Source organism: Theropithecus gelada, chromosome 2 (genome assembly GCF_003255815.1).
Source record: "Theropithecus gelada isolate Dixy chromosome 2, Tgel_1.0, whole genome shotgun sequence".
Classification (NCBI taxonomy): domain Eukaryota; kingdom Metazoa; phylum Chordata; class Mammalia; order Primates; family Cercopithecidae; genus Theropithecus; species Theropithecus gelada.
In genome coordinates, this window is record NC_037669.1 from 89,600,334 (window position 1) to 89,625,316 (window position 24,983).

Here is a 24,983-nt window from a genome sequence, read left to right on the forward strand (position 1 = left end):
GTGTGAGAGGTAGTCTTTGGAAGAAAAGGGGCCCCTAGAATTTGAAGCTTCTGATTCCTGGTTATGAGGCCAAAGATCCCAAAGGTCCTTCCAGACACCTCAGGAGGGCCCTGGGAGGGAAGAGGCTGGGGGTTGTACAGTCAGTTCCCTCAGAGGGGAAGGCGCCCACTCATTCCGCAAGCAGGGGATATCCTGCTCTCCTCCCACAGCTACCAGAGTTTCTGATGGGACCCAGATCTGTCCGCACACCCAGGGGCTACAGTTGGCCTAATGTGGCTCTTACTTGCCCATAAACCTGGCCCAGAGGGCTTTATGGGCCTGAATCCCTGGGTTTAGTAGCTACAAGGACAGCCATATGAGCACCACCTAATTAACTTAATTAACTAACCACAGACCCTTGGAAGCAATGGCAGATGAGAGCACCACACTGGGAGTCAGTAGTCAAGTGCTGTGTTACTTTAAGTAAGCCCCATCCCTCTCTGGGAAAAAAAGATCAGGGATTGAACATAAGTCTTGCCAAGATCCACTCCTTTCAGTATAAACAGGCCCTCCTGGCTTCATCCAAAGTGTATCCAGGTGATTTGGGGCCAAGCTGACCCTTGAACCCAGGTGTCCATGCTCTCTGTCCCCTAGTTTCTCAGCTCTGAAATCCAGCATGAGGCCCATGTCTGGCTTCCCAGTAGTTCTCCATATGGCTCCTGGGTTAGGACTGGCCTCAGGAGCCCTAAGCCTTGGCCAGGTGGGATAGTGTCTCCAGAGTCCCTTAGTACCCCTGGAGAGGGAGGTCCTAGTCCCAGCCTGGACAGGGACAGGGCTGAGGGCACCAGTTGGCCACTTCGGTTTTAGGGACCAGGAGGTTGAGAACCCCAGGGATAGCCCCATTTCACCATAGGAACAGAATGGTGACACAGCTCTGCTCAGGCCTATGGCTTACATGGAGGGGCCAGGCCCATTACCTCAAAGTCAGGAGCTGCTGTGCTCATTTCACAGATGCAGTACCTGCAACCCAGAGAGTATAGGGCCCCTGCTCATCCTCACACACCCAAGGGGTCCTGGGCCAGCCATATTAACTCCACAGGAAAGCAGGAACAGCCTTGGCCCCAGTCTCTGAGGTCCTCTCTGGACCCAGTCTCTGGAGATGGGTCATGGAGGCCAGCCTTGCACTCTCTCCCCACATCCCAGTACCATTCCTCACCCACTCCCTTCTGGGACCCATGCTGGTCAGTCTTCCAGTCTTCTCACTCTGGGAAAGGGCCACCTCTCTCCAAATAAGAGTAAAAAATGGGGAGCCTGGGCAGTTTAGGTCTGAAGGTTGAGGAAGAGTTCCCTGGGCCATATCACCTATCTGAAGAGAGGTGATTAAGGCAATTTATCATGACTCAAAATTCTTCCAGCCTCTGCCCATTTCCACATTGCAATTCCAAAGCCACTTCAGTCAGTAGGCATGTGTTACAGCAGCCCTAATTTGGGCACCACAATCTGTATTCATTTCCCATGGCTGCTGTAACAAATTATCACACATTTAGTGGCTGAAAACAACACAAACCTATGATCTTACTATTCTGGAGGTCAGCAATCTGAAATCAGTTTCACAGGGCTTAACATCAAGGTGTTGGCAGGACTGCATTCTTCTTGAGGCCCCAGGGAAGAAAAGGCTGTCTGCATTCCTTGGCTCATGGCTCTTCCTCCAGCAATTGCATCACTCTGACCTCTGCTTCCATTGTTACATACATTTTCTTCCATCACTCTGACACTCCTGCCTCCTTTACAGAGGCCCTTGTGATTATACTCAGTTTACCTGAAAAATCCAGGATACTCTTTCCATCTCAAGATCCTTAATCACATCTGCAAAGTCCATTTTGCTATGTGAAGGTAATATAGTCACATGTTAAGGATTAGGTGATTAAGACACTGCGATTTTGGGGGGTCACTGTTCAGCCTACCAAAGCAGTGGTAGAGTTGCTTTTACAGTCCCAAATCCAGTTCAGGGGGCTTGTCCAAGGTAGAAAGTCATGAGGGGGAGATCAGGTCTCTGCCCTAGCCAGGACTCTGGCTGGGGGCTGGCTGAAGCCAAGAGCTCCAGGAAACCTGGCGCCTGCTCCTACTGCCGCCAAGGACAGCCTGTTCTCCTGGCATGGCTGTCGCACAGGGATCAGGTGCACTTGAGCATTCGAAGTGGCCACTGCTCAACTTGAATGGCTGCCTGGGTCTGGCAGAAGGCCAGGTCCTCATGGCTTCCTCTGCCTAATGACCGGAATACATGGGCCGCCAGGTCAGATGTGGGCCACATGGGAAGTCCCAGCTCTATTCTAGAAAATGCATGTACCATCAGCTTACCGGTAGACATTTACTGAATCTGGGTATGCCAGATCCACAGGGGGCCCCAGAGATGAGGGGGATAAGAAGGTTTCTGAAGGCATGGTACAGAAGGTCATTGGTGCCAGCAGAGGTATGAGCTAGGGGAGGCAGGGAGAGCACAGAGCAGTTGTCCTAAAGGAAGCAGCATTTGTGTTGGAGCTTGAAGAAGTGGATTGTTTGCACTGCCTGGGCAGAGGGAAGGTGTGTGTTCAGGGCATCAACAGTGCTGCACAAAGGCTGAAGCCCAGGGCAGTAGAGAAAAGAATCCACTAAGAAGGAGCCAATGAAGAGAAAAGAATCGAAGGTGGATAGGGAAAGACATGCTGTCCCGCAGAGGTTAAAGGGGTTCCCACCTCAAGCCAGCAGTTCTCAAACCTTGTCAGCAGTGGAACCCTTTGTTCTGATGGCAGCCTACTCAGAGCACTAATGGGGCCTTGGGAGGGCCCCCAGGGCTTTTCCCACAGTTGTCCTCCCCCATCTCTTCAGAACTGGATTCCATAGGACACAAGAGAACACACTTAAGTCATGGGGAGCCAGCTAAGTGTTTGGGGCAGGGATTGGGAGCAGCCAATGGCCCAGGGCCCAGGTGGGGGTAAAGGAGCCAAAAATAGTAGATTTCTTGCATTTACAGGGTTGGAGGCATATTTCAATAAGGCAGCTGGATGAGCCCCATGGAGAAACCCATTGACAACTGGGAAAAGCATCCAACTGTGAGATAAGGCCTCAGTTTCCCCAACTATCAGAAGAGGAGATAGAATTACTTTCCCAGAGTACATCAAACAGGGACTCCTACACTCCTGTCTGTGCTCTGGGCTCTGGCTGAAGGAGGCTGCATGGGCAGTAGGCACATCTCTCAAGACCTCAGGGGCCTGCACAGCCTGGACTCCACCATCAGCTCCATGTCCTCCTCCCATTCTGCCTGCAAGTGCTCCTTGACATATGCTGGTGGTGATGGGGAGGTAGTTCGAGTCTCTGGCTTTGGCCTCAGGAGCAAGGGAGGGGATAGGGCAGGTGAGCCTGGCTTTCCCTGAGCTGGAGCCACTGGCTGCCCTGGCCTGGGCCTCAAGGCACTGGGGCCATAGTGAGGAGGGGCTGAGGGGAGATGTGGGCTGCCAGGCTACCAGCCTGCTGGCTCCATCTCTAGACAACAATGAGGAGTCAAGAGCCCAAGACTGAAACTCCTGCCTACCCTTCTTTCCAGACTGCCTTGTATCCCTGCCTGCCTTATGTTGGTCCCAAGCATCAGATGGATGCCTGAGAGCACCAGGTCCTTCCTCCCTGTGTCTGCCCTCTGGGGAAGGCAAGAAAAAATGCCACAATGTGCCAAGCCAGGCACCTTCCATGGGCTCCTCACATGCATCCTATGAAATAAAGCATTTAGTCACATTTCTCAGTCTTAGAAGCCAAGGCTGAGTGAGGTGAAGTCATCTGCCCAAGGTCACATTGTGGTGAGGGGCAGATTCTGGGATTGAAATCCAGGCTGGTGTGGCTACAACATCAGGGCTCAATGTCCAGGGCCCAATCAAGCCAGTGGCTGCAGGCTTGAGGCCCCACCTGCCAGTCCTCTTGGCTTGGATCTTTTCCTCAGCAGAGTCAAGCTGCACATTTTTCTGGGCAGAAAGTTGTCCCTGAGGGCCGCTCCTGCTTGTGGCCCCAGCTGCCCCAACACTGTCACTCTCCAACACTGCACTCTCTTCTGGTGCAACATCCACAAGCTCGCCAAGGCCCTTCCTCAGGAATGGGCCTGAGGCCAGGAGGGTGAGACCATCAGGGAAGCCAGGACTGGCCTGAGGGGTGGGGGATGACAGACTGCACTAAGGTCACGGCAACTACCCTGAGATGCTGCTGAAGATAGCAAGAGCCAAAGGGCACAGGGAGGAAGGCAGAAAGGGCAACACTGGTGAGGACCTTAGCAGGCAAAAGTCTGTGAGCACAGGGAACTCAGGGAGTGGGGAGCCTCACCCTGGTTGTGCACCCCTTCGCCTCCCAACCCAAGTTCCTTCTGGAGCAGCCTCCTCAAAGGAAGCCAGGGGCAGCTCAAGGTTCATGAAGCTGGGGCTGGGCATGGGGCAGGCCACTGGGGCGCTGGGAGCTGTAGCGTGACCTCTGCCAAATGCATCCTCCAGCCATAGTGCAGGGCGACACTTAGGCTGGGTGTGACTCCAGCAATATAGGCTCCCCAAAGGGACGGATCTAACTTACTATCTCCACTTGGCCACTATCATGGGACCTCAGGCAGTTCACACCTTCTCTTGTTCTCTCTGCCTGGAGAATGGACATTCAGATGCCAGCATGCACATTCCACTTGGCTAAGAGGAAAGAGGCTGCCACTTGGCGTTGACCTTGGACTCAGAAGAGCCAGCTTCTCATAGGGAAAGGAGCTGCCCAAGGTCCCACTGCAGGACACAACCTTGGAACTCAGCTCTCCTGGCTGCAGCAGAGGATGCTGCCCATTGGACCACACTGCCCATCAGACCATACTGCCAGGCCCTGGGAAGTGCTGGAGTGGCAGGGGGCAGTCTAGTGGAATGAGCCAGCCTGGTTTGCCATGTTCCTTAGGACCCACCCTGAAGCAGGCTCACACCACCAGTACTCACCAACCTAGAGATTTCCTGTCACTGTTGATAGGAAGGCTGGATCTGCAAGCCTCCTGGTGGCCATGAGTCTGCACAGACCAGAGCTGGGGTGGAGGCCACAATCCTGTGCCCAGTATCTCAGTTTCTCACTCTCCCCAGCCCTAACCAGGTACACATGGGTTATTTGAAACCCCAGGGGGTCAACTCAGGAGGGATGTTTTAGTTAAAAGCTATGGGGATAAAAAGGAAACACCCCTCACTGGCTCAAGCCTTCCGTTAAATGAATGTGGATGTGCGACCCAGGAACTGTGCAGCAAGGACCTCCAGGCCCTCCCCTCCAGAACGCAGGCAGTCATCCTTGAGCCGAAATGCAGATGAGCTTCCTGTGCTTGAGCCAGGCTTGGCCAGGGAAGTGTGTTCGCATGCACCCAGGGCAGTGGAGGACTGATCAGTCCCTGGGAGTGAGCTGCTCTACACCAGGCCCCATGGCATCCAAGGCCAGGAGTGAGGACTCACATACCTTCCTCCACGCTGCACCCGCACACCCCTACCAAGCAGGGGACTGATGGCCAGCCCTGCTGGGGCAGAAGGAAACTCTCGCCCTGGCGCTACCTGGGAGTAAGGGGTCAGGGGACCTGCAAGTCATGGAACAAATCATTAGGTCACCATTTGTTAGTCTCTCAATACTTTACTGGCCATATCCCCCAATACTCCCACATCTATTTCACCAACACACAGCCCTCGGCCACCCTGATGTGATGGAGCCAGACTGAGAACTTGGGTCTACCCAGGTGTCTTAGAAATATCCTAGAAATGCAGAGCATGGGGAAATTACAGAACCTTGGGAAATGCCATAAGCACTTGGGTTCTGGAAAGTGCCATCCACCTCCCTCCGGTCAGGCTGGCGCCACTGACAAGGCATCCACAGGGCAGCCACACTATGGCCTAGACCTCTGGATATGCAGGAACCGGGGCCTGAGGAGACAGGGATAGGGGCTGGTTACCACCTGGGCCTCGGGGAATGAGCAGGGAGTGGGAACAGCACACTCTCCTGACAGCCAGGGCTGAGGATGGCCCCAGTGGAAAGACCAGCATGCTACAGGGCTAAAGAGGGGTAGGAGCTCACCTCCCACAGAAGTCCTTGCGCACAGCCACAAGATTAAGGTACAGTTCAGGCCGGCTCTGAAGCCAGCTGCTGACAAGCTCCGGGTGCCTTGGGTCCACTTCTAAGAAGATACTACTACATGGGGGAGAAATGGGTAGGCTCAGTAGGACAGGTCTGGAGCCTGCCCTTCTGGGCTGCTTGGGCTGGTGAGGTGAGGGTCCTGTGCTCATCTCTGCCAGGGCCTGCCCAGTACACATTAGGAGCAGTGGAGGCTGCTGGGGACAGACCTAGGAGACCCATCCCATTCATACCCAGAGTCCTTCAGGAGCTGGGGTGCCAGGGCCAGGATGTGGCTAATGATGTCCATGCCCTCCTCCCCACCGTCCAGGGCCGCAGGGTCTTCATAGCTGAAAGGGAAAGCAGTGGGACGTGACAGCCTGAGGAAGGGGTATCTGAAATGCATGGAGGGTATGGGCAGGACCTCCACAAATGGGGCCCTGTGGAACTTACACTCTAGACTGAAGGGCAAATCTGAGGACCCAGAGAAGGAGGGCCCCAAATGGGTGGCAGCTCCTCTTCCCTTCCTCTCATGGGCAGCACCCTGCCAGGCAGTGCCAGGCGTGCTTGCTGAATCCCACTGGCTGATGGCCTCTCCTGATGGACTGACTCATGTCAGGGCATGAATGTCTCCCCACAAGGCTGCTCCTCTTCTTGGTTTGGGAGATCTGGAGCTAGTCCTGACCACTCCTTCTCGAGAGCCCAGAAAGGGAGAGCCAACACCCCAACCCCATCCAACATGACTGCTGCCCCATCCAGGACTCCTGGGCTGCCCCTGGTTCTCAGCCCCTGTGTAAGAGCAGGATCGCCTGGTGCAAAGCTAGCCTGGGGCCAAGTTTTAGTCCCAGCTTTCCCACTGAGCCCCCATGTGACCACAGACAAGACACCTTCCCTTTCTGGGCCTCAGTATTCTATAAAATGATGTGCCCATCTACATAGCACCCCCTGTGAGTCCTCCACTGTGTTTGATGCTTTCAAGTCGTCACTGAGTCCTCCCATGGCCCTGCAGAGCACTACCTCTCTTTTTTCAGAGGCAGGAAACAGGCCCAGAGAGGTTCGGTGGCTGTTCAGTAGTCTTAAGTAGGGAGGCAGATGCTGAATCTAGGTAGGATTGTGGGCTCTCCAGTGCGTCCACGTAACACCACTGCCTGTTTCAGCACCAACTCCCCTCTCCCTCTAGATGACGTGGTCCTCGATCGAGGGCAGACTAATCCCATTAGGCCTTTCCAGGCCTGGCCTCCCTGGCCCACCCTGCTTAGCACCTGCGGATCTCGGGGGCCAGCTGTTCCATGTCCTGGTGGAAGATGTAGGGAGGGTTGCTGACGACCAGGTCCACAGGGCCCCAGGGCAAGTGTGTCCAGCTCCTTTCTGTCGTCAAAGAAGAGGACACACAGTAGGGACTAACCCATTGGGAGGTAAAGGATGGTAGCTCCCCCTGCCACTATGTCCCTCTTATCACGCCACACCTTGGGCCTGCCACTGGATCTGATAAGTCAGACCTGCAAATTAGTGCCCAGGGTCCTCAGCTGACAGCCTGGTGGAGGATGTGCATGCTTTAACATGGCAGCCCTTCATTTCAAGACATAGAGTGTCCTTGCCAAAAATCCTCATTACACAAGACTCCGTTCAAATGCCACTTCCAGGGCGTCCTTCCTGATTGCCTAGGCAGGAAAGAGCCTTTCTCTTCTGTAGCTCCACCAGCCTTATAGCCAACATGGACTGAGAGTACACAGAGGGTGGGCCTGGCCTCATCAGCCAATTCCTGATGGCTCTGACTACTGGTTTCACCCTGTGCCGGGTGCTACACCAAGTATATCACACTCCATGGAGCGGGGGCACATGAGGCTCAAGGATCCCATGGGTAAGGCAATGGAGCCAGAACTGGAGTTGGAGGCCCAGAGACACTGTAAAGGCTATGGCTGAGCTGTGCAGTGCCTGGATCGCTTCTTTCCAGGCCAGGCAGGGGGAGAGGGGCACTCAAGTATTTTGGTCCTGAAGGCATTATTTTAAGCTTTTGCTTATCTGTTGCCAACAAGCAAGCCCTTAACTCATTAGTTATGAGGAATTCATTGACCTGACCCTTATGGGTCAGGTCAGCCTAGGAGGCAAAAGCAACTTGTCTGTCCTCAGCCAAGGCTTCGTTTGAACTGCCACACACAACCACACACACACCCACTTGTGTGTGGTTGTGTGGCTTTTGGGGAAGCCCTCCCTCCATGTCCGCGGAGTGCCTCATCCACCCAGCAGCACCTGTATCTAGTCTCCCTATGTTAAGGAACATTCAGGGGAGGGTACCTGAGGTCATGTCGAGGTGGATGATCCAAATCCTGTCCTGCAACTGAAGCCTAGATAGACAGGGAGAAAGGGGTGGGCACGGGGGCAGATCCCTACCCTTCACTACAAGAATGAGGTCTTGGGCCAGGCGCGGTGGCTCAAGCCTGTAATCCCAGCACTTTGGGAGGCCGAGACGGGCGGATCACAAGGTCAGGAGATCGAGACCTTCCTGGCTAACACAGTGAAACCCCGTCTCTACTAAAAAATACAAAAAAAAAAAAAACCAGCCGGGCGAGGTGGCGGGCGCCTGTAGTCCCAGCTACTCGGGAGGCTGAGGTCGGAGAATGGCGTAAACCCGGGAGGCAGAGCTTGCAGTGAGCTGAGATCTGGCCACTGCACTCCAGCCTGGGCGACAGAGCGAGACTCCATCTCAAAAAAAAAAAAAAAAACCCACAAAAGAATGAGGTCTTGTAGTCAACCTTTCTTGGACCAGCAAGATACTCACTGCCCACTACCCATTCAGAACCCCATGGGACCCATGCCAGGCTACCCCACTGCTTCCTCCTTCTTGGCAGGAGAAATCAGACATTAGTAAGTTTGAAACCTGAAAAGGAGTCAAGATCAGGCCCCAAAGTGCAACTCCCCCACCTACCTCTGAGCGTTCTCATGGGTCAGAGAGATGGCAGCTTCCCCCTTATCCACAGCAATGACTCGGCTCTGTCCCAAGAACAAACAGAGGATATGTGGAAGGCAATGCTGAGAGATGCTGGGAGATACTGGGCCTGGGAGACCCTCCTCCAACCCCCCACCAGAAGAGAAGGGAAATACCCAACAGCCTCTTCTTCTTGGCCAAAATCTAGCCAGATACATGTGGTAGGCATTAGAGTCTGTGAACCACAGTGGGCTAGGGGCAGCCCTGTCCTCCCTCATCTAGCTGCTTCCCCTCAAGTGCTCCTAGCAGAGGGATGTGGGGGAAGCCCTAATGGGAGGGACAGTGAGTGTCAGTCGCAGTCTATCCAGAGTGGGTGGAGAGGCTCACCTGAGGGAGCTGGCTCAGCAGGCTGAGGGAGATGGCTCCCGATCCACAGCCTACCTCCAGAATGAGGGGGCTGCCTGGGGATCCCACAGCATAGGACCTCTGGGCCACCTCTTCCAGCACCCACTCAACCAGTTCCTGTGAAGCAGAGGGGTCTGGATCAGAGTTGGTGCCTGGGGGTGTTGGTACAGAGGCCTAAGCAGTTACCCCTGTGAACGTTTAGCATTTCTGCTAAGAACTGGCTGGGCACAGTGGCTCATGCCTATAATCCCAACACTTTGTGAGACCAAGGTGGGCAGATCACTTGAGTTCGGAGTTTGAGACCAGCCTGGCCAACATGGTGAAACCTCGTCTCTGCTAAAAGTGCAAAAATTTGCCGGGCATGGGCATGGTGGCGGATTTCTCTAGTCCCAGCTACTCGGGAGGCTGAGGCGGGAGAACTGCTTAAGCCCGGGAGGTAGAGGTTGCAGTGGATCAGGATCGTGCCACTGTACTCCAGCCTGGGAGACAGACCAACACTCCATCTCAAGAACTGTATCTGATAGTTCCTGGCCATTCCCTCTGGCCTGATCCTGCTCCCAGAGCTTTTCCTGTATTAATCTGTTAAATCCTCACAAGTGTCCCATGAGGAAACTGAGGCCTGGGGTCAAGGCCCCACCTGAGCCTAGCCTGTGGTTCATGGTGGCCAAGAATCAGGAGCTGGTGTGACAGAGCTGAGCTTGAGAAGCCCCAGGGAGGCTCCTAAGCCAAAGGGACAGGGAATTCCCTCCTTTGGAGAAGATGGGTCATGGGGGAACATGGTCCTGACTAAGGACCTGGGGGCTGTGGCATACACAGGCATAGCTCAACAGGCATGGGTGCAGAGGGAGGTGCCTGCCCTGGCAGCAGGAGGACATTTTCAGACATTGCCACTTTGGAAACAAGAGGGTTTCAAGCCTTGCCTACCCAGCCACTGCCTGCGAGGACTATGCCTGCAAACCAACATAGGGTAGGGGTGAAGGGTGGAAGGCTCCTACCGTCCAATGGCCAAAATGTTTCCCAGAGGGTCAGAACTCCTGGGACCCCAGGTCTCAGGAAAGACTGGCTCAGGGAGCTAGGGATGGTGGGCAGCAAGTGGGTGCTTCCCTGATCTGAAAAGAGGACCACCTTTTCCATAAAGCCTTCCTCAAGCCTGGGCCAGGCTCTACCATGGCTTTCCCCACCCTGAGCCTAAGGTCTAGCCTAAGGATGCAGTGTGCCTCTCCCACCAGACTCCATAACAGGAAGACCTGAGGTCCGACTCATCACAGTGTGTCCCACACTGGCAGGGCTTGGCCCACAGACAGACTTCTTGGCTACTTTCTTTCTTTCTTTCTTTTTTTTTTTTTTTTTTTTGAGACAGAGTTTCGCTCTTGTTGCCCAGGCTGGAAAGCTGGAGTACAATGGCGCAATCTTGGCTCACCGCAACCTCCGCCTCCGTTTCAAGCGATTCGCCTGTCTCAGCCTTCCCGAGTAGCTGGGATTACAGGCATGCAACACCATGCCTGGCTAATTTTGTATTTTTAGTAGAGACAGGGTTTCTCCACGTTGGTCAGGCTGGTCTCGAACTCCCAACCTCAGGTGATCCGCCCGCCTCGGACTCCCAAAGTGCTGGGATTACAGGTGTGATGTGAGCCATGGCGCCTGACCCTCTTGGCTACTTTCTAAGTGCTGGGCAAACTCTCTGTGGCACCACCCTCTGCGTCTCACACTGCCAGGTCTCCCCAACACCCCAATGCGATCAGCCTCACTCACACCCATTTTCCACATAAGTTCCCCAGTGCTGGGTTCCAAAAAGTATCTCACCCTTCCAGGCCCCCAACCCCAGCAACAATGTTCACCCACCCTGAGGATGGCAAGTCCAAGCCAGGCAGAACTTGGCCAGCAGGTGCAAACCTCCCTGTTCCAAGACTCTTCTGCACCAAACAAATGATTGCCTGTGGGTGAGGGGGCCCAGCTCTAGCAGGGGAGGGCATATATTCACTAGCTCTCACCAGCCCTGTGCTAGGCACTACCGGAGACCACTAGGGTACTTGTGGCAATCTGGGCCTGCAGGGTTGGGACAGGTACAGAGTGAGCAGTGTAGGGTTGTGGCTGAGAGCCTGTGGTCTCAGTGGTGAGGCCACACGCTGAGAGGTTGGCAGGGTGACCAGGACTTGTCAGGTGTTGAGCCTCTCTTGGTTTCCTGGCCATAGACCTACTCTGGCTGGGGAATGACCCCTCAGTCAGCCACACTGGCCAGTCACCTCACAGAGATACTCAAAGACCTCAAAGACACACACCACATATGTGGATGGCCACCTTGGGAGGGTGAGAAGCTGAGAAACTGAGCCCCTGCCACCGCTAGTGGCCTCTTGCTTGCCATAATACTCCAGAGCACAGGAGGCTCATCTTGGTTGTAGGGCCACTTGGGGCAGGGATAGACAACAGCACAAGAAGTCCAGAAACTTTTTCTTCTCCGCCCAGTGAAGAGCCTCCCTCAGCCTGACGCTGGTGGCTCTTTCAGGGAGACTAAAAGCCAAGCTGGTCACAGGCTTAAGGCACCCACTCCAGGTGAATATAGAAAGAATCCAAGAACAGGGTGGGGCGCAGGGGCATGCAGGAAGGAGGCGAGGGGCAGGCAGCTGTTGGCTCTGCCTAGAACTGCTGCCCCAACATGGACTTCATACCCCATCAAGAGGTTGGCCCAAGGCCTCAGCAGAACCTGAGTGCCCACAAGTACCCTCTCTTAGGATGGCATCCCTGGTGGAGCAGACCCAGGGAGGTGGCATTGCCTCCTTCGAGTCAATCACAGACAAAACACTGATCCTCCCACAACCTGTACAGCCTCACAGCAGGCCAGGTGAGAATGGTTCACACCCCCAGCCCTGAGTTTCCTACTGTACTCACTGCCAGGCCAGAAGCTGAACCACCTTCTCACCCCTAGGGAAAATCCAACTCACTGGGTCACATGCCTCCTGCAAGTTTGCACTTCAGACTCCTCCTTCATCAGACACCATCCTCTGCACCCATTCTCACCACTCCCTGCCACAGGCCACGTCCTCTTGAGTTCTTGGTAAGGCATCCCCCGATGTGGCTTTACATTGGGGTGAACCTGGTGAGTTCTCAGAAATGTCTGCACAGTGAGGTGAGCACTTGGCCTCCCAATCGCAGCATCTCCCCTCACCCCACCCCTTGCTGTAGAGCTGCTCTCTTGGCCCAGACCAATCTAAGAATCAGGGGCCACATGGGAGCCAAAGTCCACACTGGATACTCAGAACCCTGGCACATATGGCTGGTGCCAGGTCAGCTCTGAAGGAACTCAAAGGTCACCATGCCCTGACCCTGGGCAGCCGGAGACAGCAAATGATCTCTTCACCAGAGATCACGTGTTTTTGGGAGCCACAGGTAAGCCTCCCAAGGCCTGCAGGTGGCAGGCCACACCTTGCTCTGGGTCTCCATACTGTGTCCTAGGTCATGCCAATCCCAGATAGGGGAGCCACCACGAGAGGGATGGGGCTCTGACTTGGGAGTCAGGAAGTCCAAGTGCTGCCCTCATGCTCCCTTCCTTGACAGCCCTGTGACTTCAGCAAGGCCTCAGATTCCCTACTGTCCCTGCCCTGACACTGGGCAGTGAAGCAAGGACCTGGCCTCCCAACCACATGACATGGAGGGGAGAGGGGTCAGAGAGTTTCTTGGCTAGGGGACAGAAGCTGGGAAAGTGAAGGAAGGGTTTGGGGCCCCTGGCCACGGCAGGGGAATGGGAATCTTTCCCAGAAATGTTTGTGTGCTTGGGTCTTTCTAGAAACATTCCTTCTCAGAACATGCCGCCCTCTGACTTGCCCACCAGCTCTCACTCAACTCTACTCCCTGGTCTGCACCCTCTGGCTCCCAGCTCTGCCACCTACAAAGTCAGAGGGGAGTCCAAGAAGGGCCATAGAAAGTGTCTCTTCCAGCCGGGCGCGGTGGCTCAAGCCTGTAATCCCAGCACTTTGGGAGGCCGAGACGGGTGGATCACGAGGTCAGAAGATCGAGACCATCCTGGCGAACACGGTGAAACCCCGTCTCTACTAAAAAATACAAAAAACTAGCCGGGCGAGATGGCGGGCGCCTGTAGTCCCAGTTACTTGGGAGGCTGAGGCAGGAGAATGGCGTAAACCCGGGAGGCGGAGCTTGCAGTGAGCTGAGATCTGGCCACTGCACTCCAGCCCGGGCGACAGAGCGAGACGGAGGAGAAAGCGTCTCTTCCAGGACCAGGGTGCCTTATCAAGGGATAGCACACTTGCGCCGCACATCCCTAGTCCTAGTAATTTGAGGGACAACACGGGTGATTACCAGACCAGTCAGTAGACTAGATTCTCTGGTCTGGAGGCCTAACCCTCTCATCAACTGGGCCCAGAGAGGGCAGTAGGGCAGTGACCTGCCCGAGGTCACACAGCTGATACCAGGTCTCCAGGTGTCCGGCTGGAGCCCTCTCCACTTCCTCCATGCCTCCTGAGAAGCTGCTGGAGGACACTGTTCCCTGTGGGTTGGGTAAGCCATGGGACAGCTCCCAGAGAAACAGCGGAACAGTCTAAGTACTTGGGCAGCACTATTTGAGGCACTCTGGGACATTGCCAGACCTAGAGGCTGGGGTGGTAGCTTGGAACATGACAGTCAAGGGGACCAACAGGAATCCTGTCCTCTGGGCTCTGCCACCACAGACAGCGAGAAGATACATGTCTAGAAAGGCAATGTCCCTGAAGTCATGGGGCCCCAGTGCCCCCTGGAGGAAGCCTGGGGTAAGACCGGTACCCTGAACTCCACCCTCATCCTGATCCTGCCTTGCCCTGGTGGCACACCTACCTCTGTTTCTGGCCGAGGAATAAACACTGGGGGCACCATCCTCAGGCTGAGCCCCTGAAAGTCCCACTCTCCAAGGATGTACTGCACCGGCATCCTGCAGAGGGGGCAGCCGGGTGGTCATCATTGACAGAGCCAGGACCAACAGGACCATGCCTGGGTTGAGAGATACCACTTGTGGCCAAGGGTATCAGGCAAGACCATGTCTCCAGGGCCTTGGGACTCCTGAGGCAAAGCCTTCCCTCCCTCCCTTCTTCTATTCACTACCCCAGCCCTACTCTTGCCACCCCTGCACCCTAACACCTCCTTAGTCCTTGGACATTCTCCTCCTCCCTGAACTTGGTGGGGATAGGGGAAGCTGGACTGCTGCTCCCCAAACACATCCTTCAGGTCTGATCCATGGGTGCTCACCTCTGCAATCGACGGCTACTCAGCTCCTGGATACACTGTAGTTGCTGAGAGGTCAAGGGCTGGGTCCAAAGTGCCGGCCTCAGGCTCTGAAACTGTCCCCACAGAGAATGTAAGTGGCTGGCTCACTGGGCCCAGGGGCCCCAACCCAGGTGTCTTATGTGGATAATGCCTGCCTAGCACTGGTCTGGAGGCCCAACGCTCTCATCATCTGGGCCCAGAGGGGGCAGCATCCTGCCCAAGGTTACACAGCTAATACCAGGCCTCCAGGTGTCTATCCCAGAACACTTAGGCAGAGATTTATTCATTCATCCAACAAACTGTTACAGTGTGTGCCAGGTGCTAAGACATTCCTTCAGAAAAATCCCATCAGTCTCAGCTAAGAACTCTTAGTGAACAGAAAACCTGGATATCTCTTCCCAAAGTCCTCCCTCCTCCCTCTTCCTGTCCTCTTGACAACACTGAACTTAACTGTTTTGGCTCCAAGGACATGAGCCACGATGTACTCACTGGATTCCCGGGCCTCAGGGATACCTCTCCTCTCAAAGACCCTAGTCCAGTGGCTGACCAGTTCTGTGGCACTGGATAACCCAGCCAGAGGTGGTTGGGGTTGCCATGAGCTGAAGGCCCAGCCGAGGGTACTTCCCCCTCTCCCTGGGCCAGACAGGAGGGCCCACAGCATACGGCCCCAAAGCTCCATGTCTCAGGAAAAGGTTCTCCAGAGTGCTTCCAGGTTCCCAAGTCTGCCTTATGATGTCAGCTGCTGAGGTGGGTGCTGAGAGTGGCCCCTGGACCCAGCTGGGTGGAGATGGAGAGGTCACAAGTTCTGGTGCCCCAAAATGGCTCTGGTCCTCAGATACAGTTGGTTGCCACCCTGAGAGTGAAAGGAACCAGGAAAGCAGGTGAGCCTTGTATGACATCCTCCCTTCTACCAGTACATTGCCTGAGAATAGTTGTGCTCTTGCTGACACCCCCTTGACTCCATTTAGAGCCTCACCCACCTATCTGATCATTCTTGTCTTGGCCACTTATGTTTTCTTTTTTTTTTTTTTTTGAGACGGAGTCTCTGTCACCCAGGCTGGAGTGCAGTGGCCGGATCTCAGCTCACTGCAAGCTCCGCCTCCCGGGTCTACGCCACTCTCCTGCCTCAGCCTCCCGAGTAGCTGGGACTACAGGTGCCCGCCGCCTCGCCCAGTTAGTTTTTTGTATTTTTTTAGTAGAGACGGGGTTTCATCGTGTTAGCCAGGATGGTCTCGATCTCCTGACCTCGTGATCCACCCGTCTCGGCCTCCCAAAGTGCGGGGATTACAGGCTTGAGCCACCGCGCCCGGCCTGCCACTTATGTTTTCTTCACATTTTTAGCTGGAATGGGCTGAGCCCATGGCTCAGTCTCTGCTAATAAATGGGTTGGTGGCAGGTTAGGGCACATATTTGGGGATAGGACAGATCTGTGTCTAACCTAGTGTGTGTGATCTTAAGCAAGTCATTATTTCTGAATTTCACTTTCTTAATCCGTAAGATGGGAGAAAATCACACCAAACCCATGGCAAGCAAAGCATTAGACTATGAATATCCAAGGCCTGGGAGGCAGCTCAACACACAGCAGAGACCAGATGTTACACGATCTTAACTGACGTTACAAGGGGCAGATGATTGCCTTTGATTGGGAGCTTTGAATCTGACATTTTGTGTGTACTGTCAAGGATTTATATGCTGAAAATTTCCTCCTAATTTAACCCATAATCCAGGACATTAGTGTAAACCGCCAACTAAAAAATTTACAATTTTATATTTAAAGATGTCACAAGCAAGTTTAACTGAAAGTTTAAAATCAGCGGTCCCCTTTGCTTCCAGATAAAAGTCCAAACTAGCATTTATTGAGCACCTGCTAAGCGCCACATCTTCAAATACAAGTAGGGTCCGAGAAGGGAAGCGACTTGCCCAACGTCACTTAGGTAGAAACTGTCCCAGGTAAGCTGGGCGCAGTGGCTCACGCCTGTGTAATTCCAGCACTTTGGGAGGCCGAAGTGGGCGGATCACGAGGTCACGAGTTCCAGACCAGCCTGGCCAGCATAGTGAAACCCCGTCTCTACTAAAGATACAAAAAATTAGCCGGGCACGGTGGCGGGCGCCTGCAGTCCCAGCTACTCGGGAGGCTGGGGCAGGAGAATGGCGCGAACCTGGGAGGCGGAGCTTGCAGTGAGCCGAGATTGCGCCACTGCACTCCAGCCTGGGCGATAGAGCAAGACTCTGCCTCAAAAAAAAAAAAAAAAAAAAAAAAAAAAATTAGCCGGGCATAGTGACGCGCGCCTGTAGTCCTAGCTACTCAGGAGGCTGAGGCAGGAGAATTGTTTGAACCCAGCAGGCAGAGGTTGCAGCGAGCCGAGGTCACGCCACTGCACTCCAGCCTGGGTGCCAGAGAGAGACTCCGTCTCCAAAAAAAAAAAAGAGAGAGAGAAAAAGAAACTGTCCCAGGCAAGACACAAACCCGAGTCCACTAGACTCCAGAAGCGGCTCTGTGCACCAGTAAGCCGTCCCAGGAACCAAGGCCCGAAGTCAGAGGTGTAAATTCCCTCACGGCTATGCACTGCATTGTTAACGACCCAGACCGGGTCCCCTCCCTCCAACCCTGTTTCCCCATCTGCACTATGGAGAATGGGACCGGCCAGGTCTCCAGGCGGTTGCAGTCGAAACAGCCCCTTCCGATCCCCACCTCCCGTGCATACCTGCCTGAGAGGCTCCCCACCCTCCCACCAGCCGGAGAAGCTGGCCCGTACTGAACGCCAGGACGTGCGTGGCCCGTCGCTCGCTCCCTTGGATGCCCCGCTTCCGGGCTTGGCGCATTTTAAAAAAGGCTCGGGCGGACGCCGTAGCCCAACTTCAGGGTTCCCATCGCCTGTGGGTTCCTCCCAGGAGACCCCTGCGGATGGGTGGGGAGGCTGTGAATTCCACGCCCTCTACGCCCGCAGGCCTACATGCAGGAAAGTGCGGGGGATGTGTGTGGGGTTGACCCCTGGAGACCCGGACCTGCTGGTCTTCCTTAAAATCACATCAGGGATTTGGCTCCAGCCCAAGGGGATTGCTCCGAGCTGGCTTTTAGGAACCGAGCCTGGTAGGTGTGTGGGCAGAGCCCAGTAGCCTGCCGGAACGGAGGCGTGTCACCAAAGGGCCTGTGTGTTCGGGCGGGGACCAGATGTCCGGGGGCGTGGTCTATTTTAGCCGGGTGGAGCTGTGCGAAGGCGGGTTCCAGTGTTGAAGACAGGTCCAACTTTGGGGTCCAGTCCCAGTGTCGTGACCCTACCTAGGTCAGTGGCCGAGCCCACCAGGGGGCCGGCTGAGTGGCAGCCAGACCCCAGGGGCCACTCTTTTCCTGGTGCGAATCCTGACTCTATTTGGCAACTCATCAAGAGACTTTGTCCAGGTGTTGGGACCCCTCTGGACCTCAGTTGCGCCTTCTATAAAATACACGGCAGCGTCTCGCAAAGTGTGTCTTGTCAATATCCCCCCACCAGAATGTACTGTTAACTACCTTTTTTTTTTTTTTTTGAGACGGAGTTTCGCTCTTGTTGCCCAGGGTGAAGTACAATGGGGCGACCTCTGCTCACTGCAACCTCGGACTCCAGGTTCAAGTGATTCTCCAGCCTTAGTCTCCCAATTAGCTGGGATTACAGGCGTGAGCCAACACGACCGGCTAATTCTGTATTTTTAATAGAGACGGGGTTTCCCCATGTTGGTCAAGCTGGTCTCGAACTCCTGACCGTAGGTGATCCATTGCCTCGGCCTCTCAAAGTGCTGGGATTACAGGCGTGAGCCACCACGCCAGGCCTTAAACTATTAAACATGCTGTTTCCCTGGATCCTTCCCAGACCGGGAGACACAGGAGCGTTCGCATTTGTACCAGGCTACCCTGTGACCCCCATAAACTCCTTTGAAAACCGGCGGATTAGGAGTATCTGAGGGCTCCGGAGTATCTGAAGGCTCCTTCCCTGAGCTGATCATGCTGTGGATGGAAGCTATTGTAAGGGTATATGTAGACTTGCCTGGGTCGGGGTGCCCAATAATAAATCCGCCCCACTCTCAATTTTCTCTGGACGAAGATTCCCCATTTCTAGCCCGGAGTTGGAGTCATTTGCCAAGAACCCTCACACCAGAGGACCCATCTGAGTAGAAAGCCAAGGTTCACGAAGGGAAAAGTAGTTTCTTCAAGGTCACAAAGTCAGCCAGAGTTCAGTGCAGGCCCAAGGACTCCCAGTCCACTGCTCTCCCCAAGTCTCCTCTGTACATCCGCGTTTTGGGGGCGTGAGTCTGCCCTGGCACGGGTAGCTGGCAGGGGTCCCGAGGTCTGGCCTGGGAAGGACCTAGCCACGTACGGTACCCCGCCCAACTTCAGCGCAGGCCACGCAGTCAGGGGTACTCTCTAAAAACTGCAACCAGGCTCCAGGCTCCAGGCTCCCTCTAGGGGTGGAGCCAGACCCGAGCGACAAGCGAACAGTCCAATTCTGGGCGGGCTCTAGGCCCGACAGCCAATCGGGGACCGGGGGCGCGGAGCGTGCAGGGAGGCAAGGCGCTGTAGCTTCGGGGATCCCCGGAGGCTGCTCCGCCCGGCCCCACCCCCGCCGTGGGTCCCGGCCCTACCCACCCTGGCTCACCCACCCTGGCTCAGGCCGGCAGAGCCAGCGCTCGCAGCTGAGGCCGGTGCGCAGTAGCGGGCCTGGCCAGCGGCTCGGAGCTTGCAGGGAGGGTGGACCTCTGGTCGGACCCGCAGCCCCCGACGCCGGGCCTGGGGGTTCCCCCCGCCCCGGCCTCCTGCCAGTCACTACCACCCCTAGCCTCTCCAACTGAGCTCGGCGCCGGGAGAGGATTAAGTAAGTGCTGAGGTCGCTGCTCCTGTGCAAGAAGGGAGGCATCACAGGGTCGCGGAGGCGGGCATGGGGATTGGGGCAGGGAGGACTGAGAGACCTGGTGGAGAACGGCATGCGGGTTCTCAAAGGTCGCGGTGCCGACCCCTTTCGCCCTGGTTTCCTTCCCTTACCCTTTGGACCCTGAGGCAGGCCTGGAAAGTGGTCAGTAGGGCCCCTTCTCTCCTTTGGCGATGTAAACAGAGCCCCAGAGTTAAGGGTTTGGCCCAAGGTCACGCCCGGGATCAGTTGCAAAACCAAGAAAAGAACCCGGGACTTCCTATGTGCCCAGCCTAGCTGGAGGGAGAAGGCAAAGAGGGATGAGCCTTTCTACCCCATAACCCTCTGCCAGCCTTGCCCCTTCCTCAGGGGCCACCAGAGGTGTGTACACACCTCACACACGTACATGCATCTGCACAGGGAGGCACCCCCACTAATGCCCATGAACCAGCACAGAAAGGGACGTGTGTACCCATGAGCTAGGTATCCTTCCTCTCCCTAGGCCGCCCCCTCTGCAGCTTGGCTGGGACTTCTTCCCACCCCACCTTAACCAGGGCCCTCTGCACTGGGCAAATCTCTCACCTTCTGCTTCCAGAGGAGGAGGGTAAAGGAAGAGAAGACACCCAAACTGGGAGCTCCATTCCTTCCTCGCCTTTCTTCTTGACCCTAGCAGCCCCTCTATTGTTGGTGGGTGGGAAGGGCAGTCCAATGTCCGCGAGAGCCTGCAGAGAAGCCCGGCCAAAGAACCAGAGCCTCTATCTCCTTCTTGTCTTCTGGTCTTTCCACATCAGCCTCCACCCACACTCCAAGCATAGTCTGGACCACACAGTGGACTGGGTCCAGGGGCTCCCATGTCTCCCCTTTGTGACTGGGTTGGCCATGGGGAGAAAATCTAACATGTAGTGGATTCTTACTGTGGATGGGGGTTGTGCTGAACTAAGTCTTTCTTTGAGACCTGTTTGTTCTGCCATTTCTGTAACCCCATGACCCTGTAGACTCAGGAAAACGGAGACACAGAGAGGTGGAGTGACTTTCCAGGGATCACTAGTTAAGCGGCTGAGCTAGGTTTCAAAGACAAGCTTGTCTGACTCTTGGGCAAGTGTTTCCCTCCAGGAAAGGAAAAAGCTGTGGTATTTTTTCCCCAAGCAGGATGAGGGATGTGGGAGGCAGGGAATGAGGCGGTGGATGTGGGGTGGTGGGGGATATGGGGACGCAGGTTGTGGGGAGTTTTTGATCAGGGGAGGGACACCTTTTCTTTCAAACATCCCTGCTGTCTTTCATATCTTCCAGGTTTGATCACTATGATCATCTTATCCACAGAGGATGCAGGGCTTCATTTTTGTTCCTAAAAACAGGGGTACCATAGATATGTAAATATGTGTCCTAATGCCTCCTGAACTTGCCCTCATCCTTGCCCTCAAACCTTTTCCTCACCAATGCTTTCAGAACCTAGAGAGACCTCATCTCACTACGAGTCCCTGTCCTTAGCCTTATGTTTCTTATTCTTTCCTTTCTAGCACCCAGGAAGGCAGGGGGCTCCCTTTATCCAAGGAGGTGACTGTGCAGGTGGCCACCACAGGTGGCAAGAACCACAGGCTGGGGCACTCCGGAGTCAGGAGTGAGTGGGCAGGTTGACTGGCCTCAGGCAGCCTCTCAGCCAGGGCCCTCTCCGCGTCAGCATGAACTCCAGGACCGCATCTGCTAGGGGCTGGTTCAGCAGCCGCCCACCCACCTCTGAGTCTGACCTGGAACCTGCCACAGATGGGCCAGCCTCCGAGACCACTACCCTCAGCCCAGAGGCCACCACCTTTAATGACACCAGAATCCCTGATGCGGCTGGTGGCACGGCCGGCGTGGGTACCATGCTTCTGTCCTTTGGGATCATCACGGTGATAGGCCTGGCTGTGGCCATGGTGAGAGCTGGGGTAGGCTGGGGGAGGATAATCAGTGTTTAGATTTATAGAGAACCTGTTCAATCAGAAGACAATCTGGTTGTTGTTGTTGTTGTTTTTGAGACAGAGTCTTGCTCTGTCATCCAGGCTGGAGTGCAATGGCTTGATCTTGGCTCACTGCAACCTCTACCTCCTGGGCTTAAGTGAGTCTGCTGCCTCAGCCTCCCAAGTAGCTGGGATTACAGGTGTGAGCTGCCATGCCTGGCTAATTTTTTGTACTTTTAGTAGAGATGGGGTTTCATTATGTTGGTCAGGCTGGTCTTGAACTCCTGGCCTCAAGTGATCTGCCCCCGTCAGCCTCCCAAAGTGCTGGGATTACAGGCATGAGCCTCTTCGCCCAGCCAACAATCTATTAATGAGAGTGCGGTCCTCCTCTCTCACAGAGATTTGTCCACTGGGGCCCAGAGACCAGAGACCAGAGACCAGAGAGGCAATGCTTCCAATTGGAAGAAACAGAAAAGGTTCTTGGGAATTACATGGTGTCTTGAGCTGGGTGGTGAAGGCCACATAGTAGTCAGGGAGTTCCAAGTGGAGGGTCCTGATGGGCAAAAGTTTGGAGGCAGACAGGAGGTTCTGTGAGCAGCCAGCAGGACAGTTAGGGCAGTGGGTATGGGGTTGCAATAGGAGAAGAGGCTTAAAGGTGGTTGATGTGGACTGTTAAAGAGCTGATCTGCACCTGGGAGGCTGTTGGCAGTGAACATTCATTTATTCACTTTACTGAGTGTACCTGCCCTGGACCAGGCCTTTGGGACCCAATAGAGGCTAGGAAGACAAGGTCCTGCCCTGTGGTTCTTACAGGAAGCGGGAAACATAAAAACCAAGGGTTCCAAGGGAAGCCTGCAGGAGCTTTCCAGGCTGGGTGGTTAGGGACAGCTGAGAAGCAAAATTAGAGTTGAGATCTCAAAGTGCAAGCCTGGCCTCCGTGTCATGAGAAGGGGTGGAGGTGGCAGCAATCAGGAAGGAAGGGGGCTGGGGAGAGGGCTGCAGGTATCATCCAGTAGTGAGTGTGACGCCTCTTGATCTGGTGTCAGTCCCTAAGGATATGGACTGTCCCCCTAAGATGATACATGGACACTCAGAATGTCACTGAGGGACCACTGGAGATCGTGCAGGCTGAGACTAGGGAGGATGGGGTGCCCCTGAAGTTCCCCAGTGTGTCTGGCAATGGTAGGATTCTGCTCACTGCCCCTTGCAGGCTCTGATGGCTGGCCTTGGGCTCAGGAGCATGTTGCTCTGACAAGTAGGGCTGTGGATGGTCCATCATGGCCTGGTTGGAGCTGCTGTTAAACCAGGGTTGCCATATGGGCCCCACAGGCTCCAGATTGCTGCCAGGGAGCAACTACCAGCCAGCAAGCAGGCCCAGGGTGCAGCATAGGCAGAATGAGGCCAGGGCCTGAGAGGTCTCCTGGGTGGGGGTAAGGCAGGATGCCACTGTTTTCCCTTGGCACCCATGCAGTGGGTAAGCAGATGGAGGCACCCTTAAGGGCAAAATGGGGCCTAGAAACTGCCCTCTTTACTCTCAGTGAAAGGTTTTGTCCTTGAAACTTGAGGACGCTTTCTTACTCTTTGTTCTAGAGGAACATTCAGAAGGCCTGGGTGGATGGCCTGCTTGCCAAAATCAGAGAGGTAGGAAGCTCATAGGACAAAGGCAGCGGAGGGCAGAAGATAGCTCCTGGGGACTGCAGACAGGCCCAGAGGTGCTCACTAAGCGCTGCTTCCTCTCCCCGATGCCAGCCTCAAGGAGGGCTGTGGGTACAAGGAGGAGCAAATCTGCACCAGGCTTTCTGCCTTACCCAGGCGGGAAAAGTGCTTGGCACGGGCAGACCAGGATCACTGGTGGGGGAGGTTCCTGGAGGAGGCAGGGCTGCACCTGCTGGACAGTGAAGGGTAGAGAAGATTTGGAAAGGAAGGTGTGGGGGTGGGTGTGAGCTGAGGAACAGGGGAAAAGGCATGGAAATTGGGTAAAAGTTCTGGCCTTTTCTGTAGATCCTTCTGAATCCCAGGGTCTCAAGGGAGGGAGGAGGGCTTGGGGCAAGGGCTGAAAGGTGGGGACCGCAGAGGCTGGGGCTGGGGATGGATCCACTTGCTCATGGTGGCAGGGGCTGGGCCAGAAGATCCCAGAGTTCCTGTCACAGCCTACCCACAGGAGAGCAAGGGAGCACCCCTATGTGGGACCCTGAACAGGAGGGGAGAATGAGGATCGATACCCCAGTTTCTTTTTAGGTTTTGGGGGTCCTGCAGGAGGAGCTCTGGGCCAGGCTGGAAACCAAACCAGATTCAAGCTGTGAATGGGCCACAAAGAATGTGGGAGGATTTGGAGCAACCACAGGGCTGTGCTTTCCCCCAGGCAGAGGTAGTCATGCTCCTGGTAGTCAGAAACTGCCAGTTTAGAGAAGAGCAGGATGATGGCAGAAGTCCCTGGATTCCCTACCCAAAGTGGTCCCACAAGTGTTACCCGCTTCCTTCCTCTCCTCAGTGCATTGTACAAGGTTTCTTGCTCTGACCTAGAGGTCCTAGATGTTTTCTCAGGCTGCCTAGGCCCTCATCTTTAAGGTTGTAATTGAGGGACCGGACCTCAGGGGTTCCTCTTGCATCAGAGCTTTGGGGGGTTGACCTGGGCTGATGCCTAGGGGCTGCGGTCCCCCACCCCTACCTTAGTCCACTGGGAGCCGTCAGCCTCCCATAGGAACTCCAGAGACCACCAGCTCAGGGCCTTGCCTAGAGCCACTGCTCTACACACTACAGAGTCTGGCCACTGCCTGTCCCTGGTTCTTTTTGTTGTTGTTATAGAGATGGGGTGTCAGTATGTTGCCCAGGCTGGACTCAAACTTCTGGGCTCAAGAGATCCTCCTGCCTCAGACTCTTGAGTAACTGGGACTACAGGCACGCACCACCTTACCTGGTCCCTTTACTTTTTCCCTGCATGTGGCTTTGGGCCTGGGAAGAGTTGAGGGGAGGGTACGCGCTGAAGTCTTCCCTTTCGTCTTCAGTCCTGGGGAGTCACAGGTGGGTGCTGAATGGCTGGAGCTACAGTTAGTATTGGCAGCTCAGCCAATAGGTGGGGCCCACCAGTCCCCAGGCTGGGCCTAACTGTGTGGGCTCCCAGGCTGGAGGGAGCCTCTGAGTCTCCAAACTCAGCCTGGGCACTGTCTGCAGCTACAATGTCAAAAGGAGGCATGGGGCGGGCGCGGGGGCTCACGCCTGCAATCCCAGCACTGTGGGAGGCCAAGGCGGGCTGATCACGAGGTCAGGAGTTCAAGACCAGCCTGGCCAACATGGTGAAACTCCATCTCTACTAAAATTACAAAAATTAGCTGGGTGTGGTGGTGCACGCCCTCCCAACTACTTGGGAGGCTGAGGCAGGAGAATCACTTGAACCCCGGAGTGGAGGTTGCAGTGAGCCAAGATTGTGCCACTGCACTCCAGCCTGGGTGACAGAGTGAGACTCTGTCTCAAAAAAAAAAAAAAAAAAGGCCGGGC

At 55.2% G+C, this 24,983-nt stretch overlaps 2 protein-coding genes across 6 annotated transcripts in view; one reads left to right on the top strand and one right to left on the bottom strand.

Annotated features, from left to right (window-relative positions):
- Positions 1-1,464: 1,464 nt before the first annotated feature.
- HEMK1 (HemK methyltransferase family member 1) lies at positions 1,465-17,801 on the bottom strand. 2 transcript variants are annotated; one of them, XM_025376835.1, is made up of 11 exons: positions 17,681-17,801; positions 15,126-15,527; positions 14,657-14,748; positions 14,249-14,342; positions 9,410-9,544; positions 9,023-9,087; positions 8,392-8,441; positions 7,359-7,464; positions 6,351-6,446; positions 6,061-6,174; positions 1,465-5,909 (listed from the first exon to the last, which is right to left on the bottom strand). In XM_025376835.1, exons 2-11 carry the CDS (start codon positions 15,351-15,353, stop codon positions 5,873-5,875), a joined length of 1,017 nt encoding a protein of 338 aa, XP_025232620.1. In that variant the 5' UTR covers positions 15,354-15,527; positions 17,681-17,801; the 3' UTR covers positions 1,465-5,872. The 2 variants fall into 2 exon arrangements, with proteins under 2 accessions (XP_025232620.1, XP_025232619.1); XM_025376834.1 differs by having other exon boundaries at positions 17,380-17,801.
- Positions 15,431-24,983, top strand: part of C2H3orf18 (chromosome 2 C3orf18 homolog) — a 13,827-nt gene continuing 4,274 nt past the window's right edge. The window contains exons 1-2 of one of the 4 annotated variants that reach the window (XM_025376837.1): positions 15,431-15,555; positions 21,069-21,464. In XM_025376837.1, the coding sequence (XP_025232622.1) occupies positions 21,231-21,464 (234 nt within the window). In that variant the 5' untranslated portion in view covers positions 15,431-15,555; positions 21,069-21,230. Of the gene's footprint in view, positions 15,556-19,174; positions 19,519-20,841; positions 21,465-24,983 lie in introns of those variants that run through there. The other 3 variants (XM_025376836.1, XM_025376839.1, XM_025376838.1) reach the window with 3 other exon arrangements.

Bases quoted from the DNA above. Each gene is read 5' to 3' on its own strand.
- HEMK1 (XM_025376835.1), bottom strand. From the start codon at position 15,353: ATGGAGCTTTGGGGCCGTATGCTGTGGGCCCTCCTGTCTGGCCCAGGG. The intron at 6,175-6,350 runs GTATGAATGGGA...TCCCCCATGTAG, and splicing joins CAGCTCCTGAAGGACTCTGG to TAGTATCTTCTTAGAAGTGG. The intron at 5,910-6,060 runs GTGAGCTCCTAC...CTGTCTCCTCAG, and splicing joins CGCAAGGACTTCTGTGGGAG to GCCCCGGTTCCTGCATATCC.